Below are 1,747 nucleotides of genomic sequence, written 5' to 3'. Positions count from 1 at the left end.
GCTCTTTCTGGGAGTTCTTACGCTCGGGCTCACAGGGTACCCGAGCGCTGGCAGCCCAGGCTGCCAAGCCAGTGGTACAAGTGATTTACTCCCCCATCGGACGTGTGGCCTTTCTCTTCTGTAAAGCAAACTACTCCCCGGTCTGCAGCGAGTCCGCGAGGTGTAACTCACGCATTTCTGCTTTCACAGTCCCTACCCGAAGGCTCTAAAGAGGGCCAAGGCCTCTGCAGGTTGAACCCCTCGCCTTGCAGGAGTGGAAAACTCCCCCTGTTACATCCCATCCCTGCAGCGAGAGGGAGCCTGAGCAAATACAAACCCTCGTGGCTGTGCCTTGTGCAGGTGTTTTACAGGGCAAACCGGGCAACAGCAAGCGGTGCTGTGAAGGTTTTCTAGGCATGAATGTGGGATGACATGGATACGAGCAGGGGGGGGTCGTCCCACAGCACAGCAAAAGGGCCTTGGTGCAACTTCGCCCCAGAAGGAGACAGGTCAGAGTTGTCCTCACTGCTACTGGTAAATTTTAAAGCTCTTCCTGTTCGTGCCTTTTGCAGCCTTCTACATCTAATGCCGAGTTACTTTACTGACATGTGCAGGCCTCTGACAGAAAATAAGGTGACATCTTGAAGGGCTTACTGTGACAAAATTGGGAGAGCATGTTAAAGGGAGAAGCAGGCAACCTCTCAGGGCTCTGGGCAGAAATAAATCCCGACACTGCATGAGTTTGAAAAACAAAGCAACAGAAAACACCTTTAATGATAAAAAGTACTTTTTTTCAAAAAGAAATACTGACAGAAGGTCAAGCAGGTGCATGTTCAAATGTTCTGAGGCAGCAACGGTTCTGCACATCAGGTAGTGGACAGTGCAACTCCCGCTGAGCTCTGCTGCATCACTCCAGTTTCGGAAAGTTTGGTCACTTAGACGTTTTTTGTCCCCATCCGGCACCAAAGGGTGCGTGAGAAATGTTGAACAGATCTTGTGCAGGTGTCTGGCTTCATTTCCCACCCCAGGGTGCTGCTGGCTCTTCACTGCTCAGACAGACACTGTTCCAAAGCTGCCATACCGTAAAGGTTGGCCCACTCCCCGCCGTGGTGTGACAGGATCACGTCCCTGCACGGCTTGCTGGCTCTGGCCAGCTCTACCAGCACGCCCTGGAAAGCGGCGACGAGTTCAAAATCCACCGAGGCTGGAGCGACGCGGGTCAGCAACTCCGAGAGGCCTTCCAGCCACCGCGCCTGGAGGACGGCTTGCGGCAGCCAGGGGAAAAGCGGCACGCAGCCGGCCAAGGCCTGCATCCCCAGGAACCAGAGCTCACGGACGTCAGCCCAGGCACTCGCGTAGGCAGGCGACACGGCCGCGGCCAAGCCGTCGCTACCGGGGTCTGCTTGGGCGGTGTGGGCCTGTGATAGGAAGCGAATGGTGGCTCTGAAAAACTCCTGGGCAGACGGGGTCCCCTGAAGAACTGGAAGAGAAAGGAAATGAATGACTCGATACAGAGCTTGTTCGGCCAAAGGAGGGACCCTTCGGTGGGTCTGTCTGCAGCAGGGCTTTCAGGGAGAGCAGAATACCATCCCCATCAGCCTACTGAATCTCCTGCATATTCCTTGCTCCTCCAGGTTTTTGCTTTTGTCACTTTTCCAATGACAGCAACTGGACCCGTTTCCCTTGTATTTGCTTTCGCCAGCCCAACCACCCAGACCTGGTCTCTGCCCACGCAGAGCAATGTGCGACTTTGCCAGTGGGAACTCTT

At 54.9% G+C, this 1,747-nt stretch overlaps 1 protein-coding gene across 1 annotated transcript in view; it reads right to left on the bottom strand.

Annotated features, from left to right (window-relative positions):
- Positions 1 to 739: 739 nt before the first annotated feature.
- Positions 740 to 1,747, bottom strand: part of NCDN (neurochondrin) — a 3,262-nt gene continuing 2,254 nt past the window's right edge. The window contains exon 5 of the mRNA XM_009318737.1: positions 740 to 1,471. Coding sequence (XP_009317012.1) covers positions 1,023 to 1,471 — 449 coding nt within the window. The 3' untranslated portion in view covers positions 740 to 1,022. The remainder of the gene's footprint in view (positions 1,472 to 1,747) is intronic.

This window comes from Pygoscelis adeliae, unplaced genomic scaffold (genome assembly GCF_000699105.1).
Source record: "Pygoscelis adeliae isolate BGI_AS28 unplaced genomic scaffold, ASM69910v1 Scaffold382, whole genome shotgun sequence".
Lineage (NCBI taxonomy): Eukaryota > Metazoa > Chordata > Aves > Sphenisciformes > Spheniscidae > Pygoscelis > Pygoscelis adeliae.
Note: the sequence above shows the minus strand (reverse complement) of the source record. Positions and strands in the feature narration are given on the sequence as shown.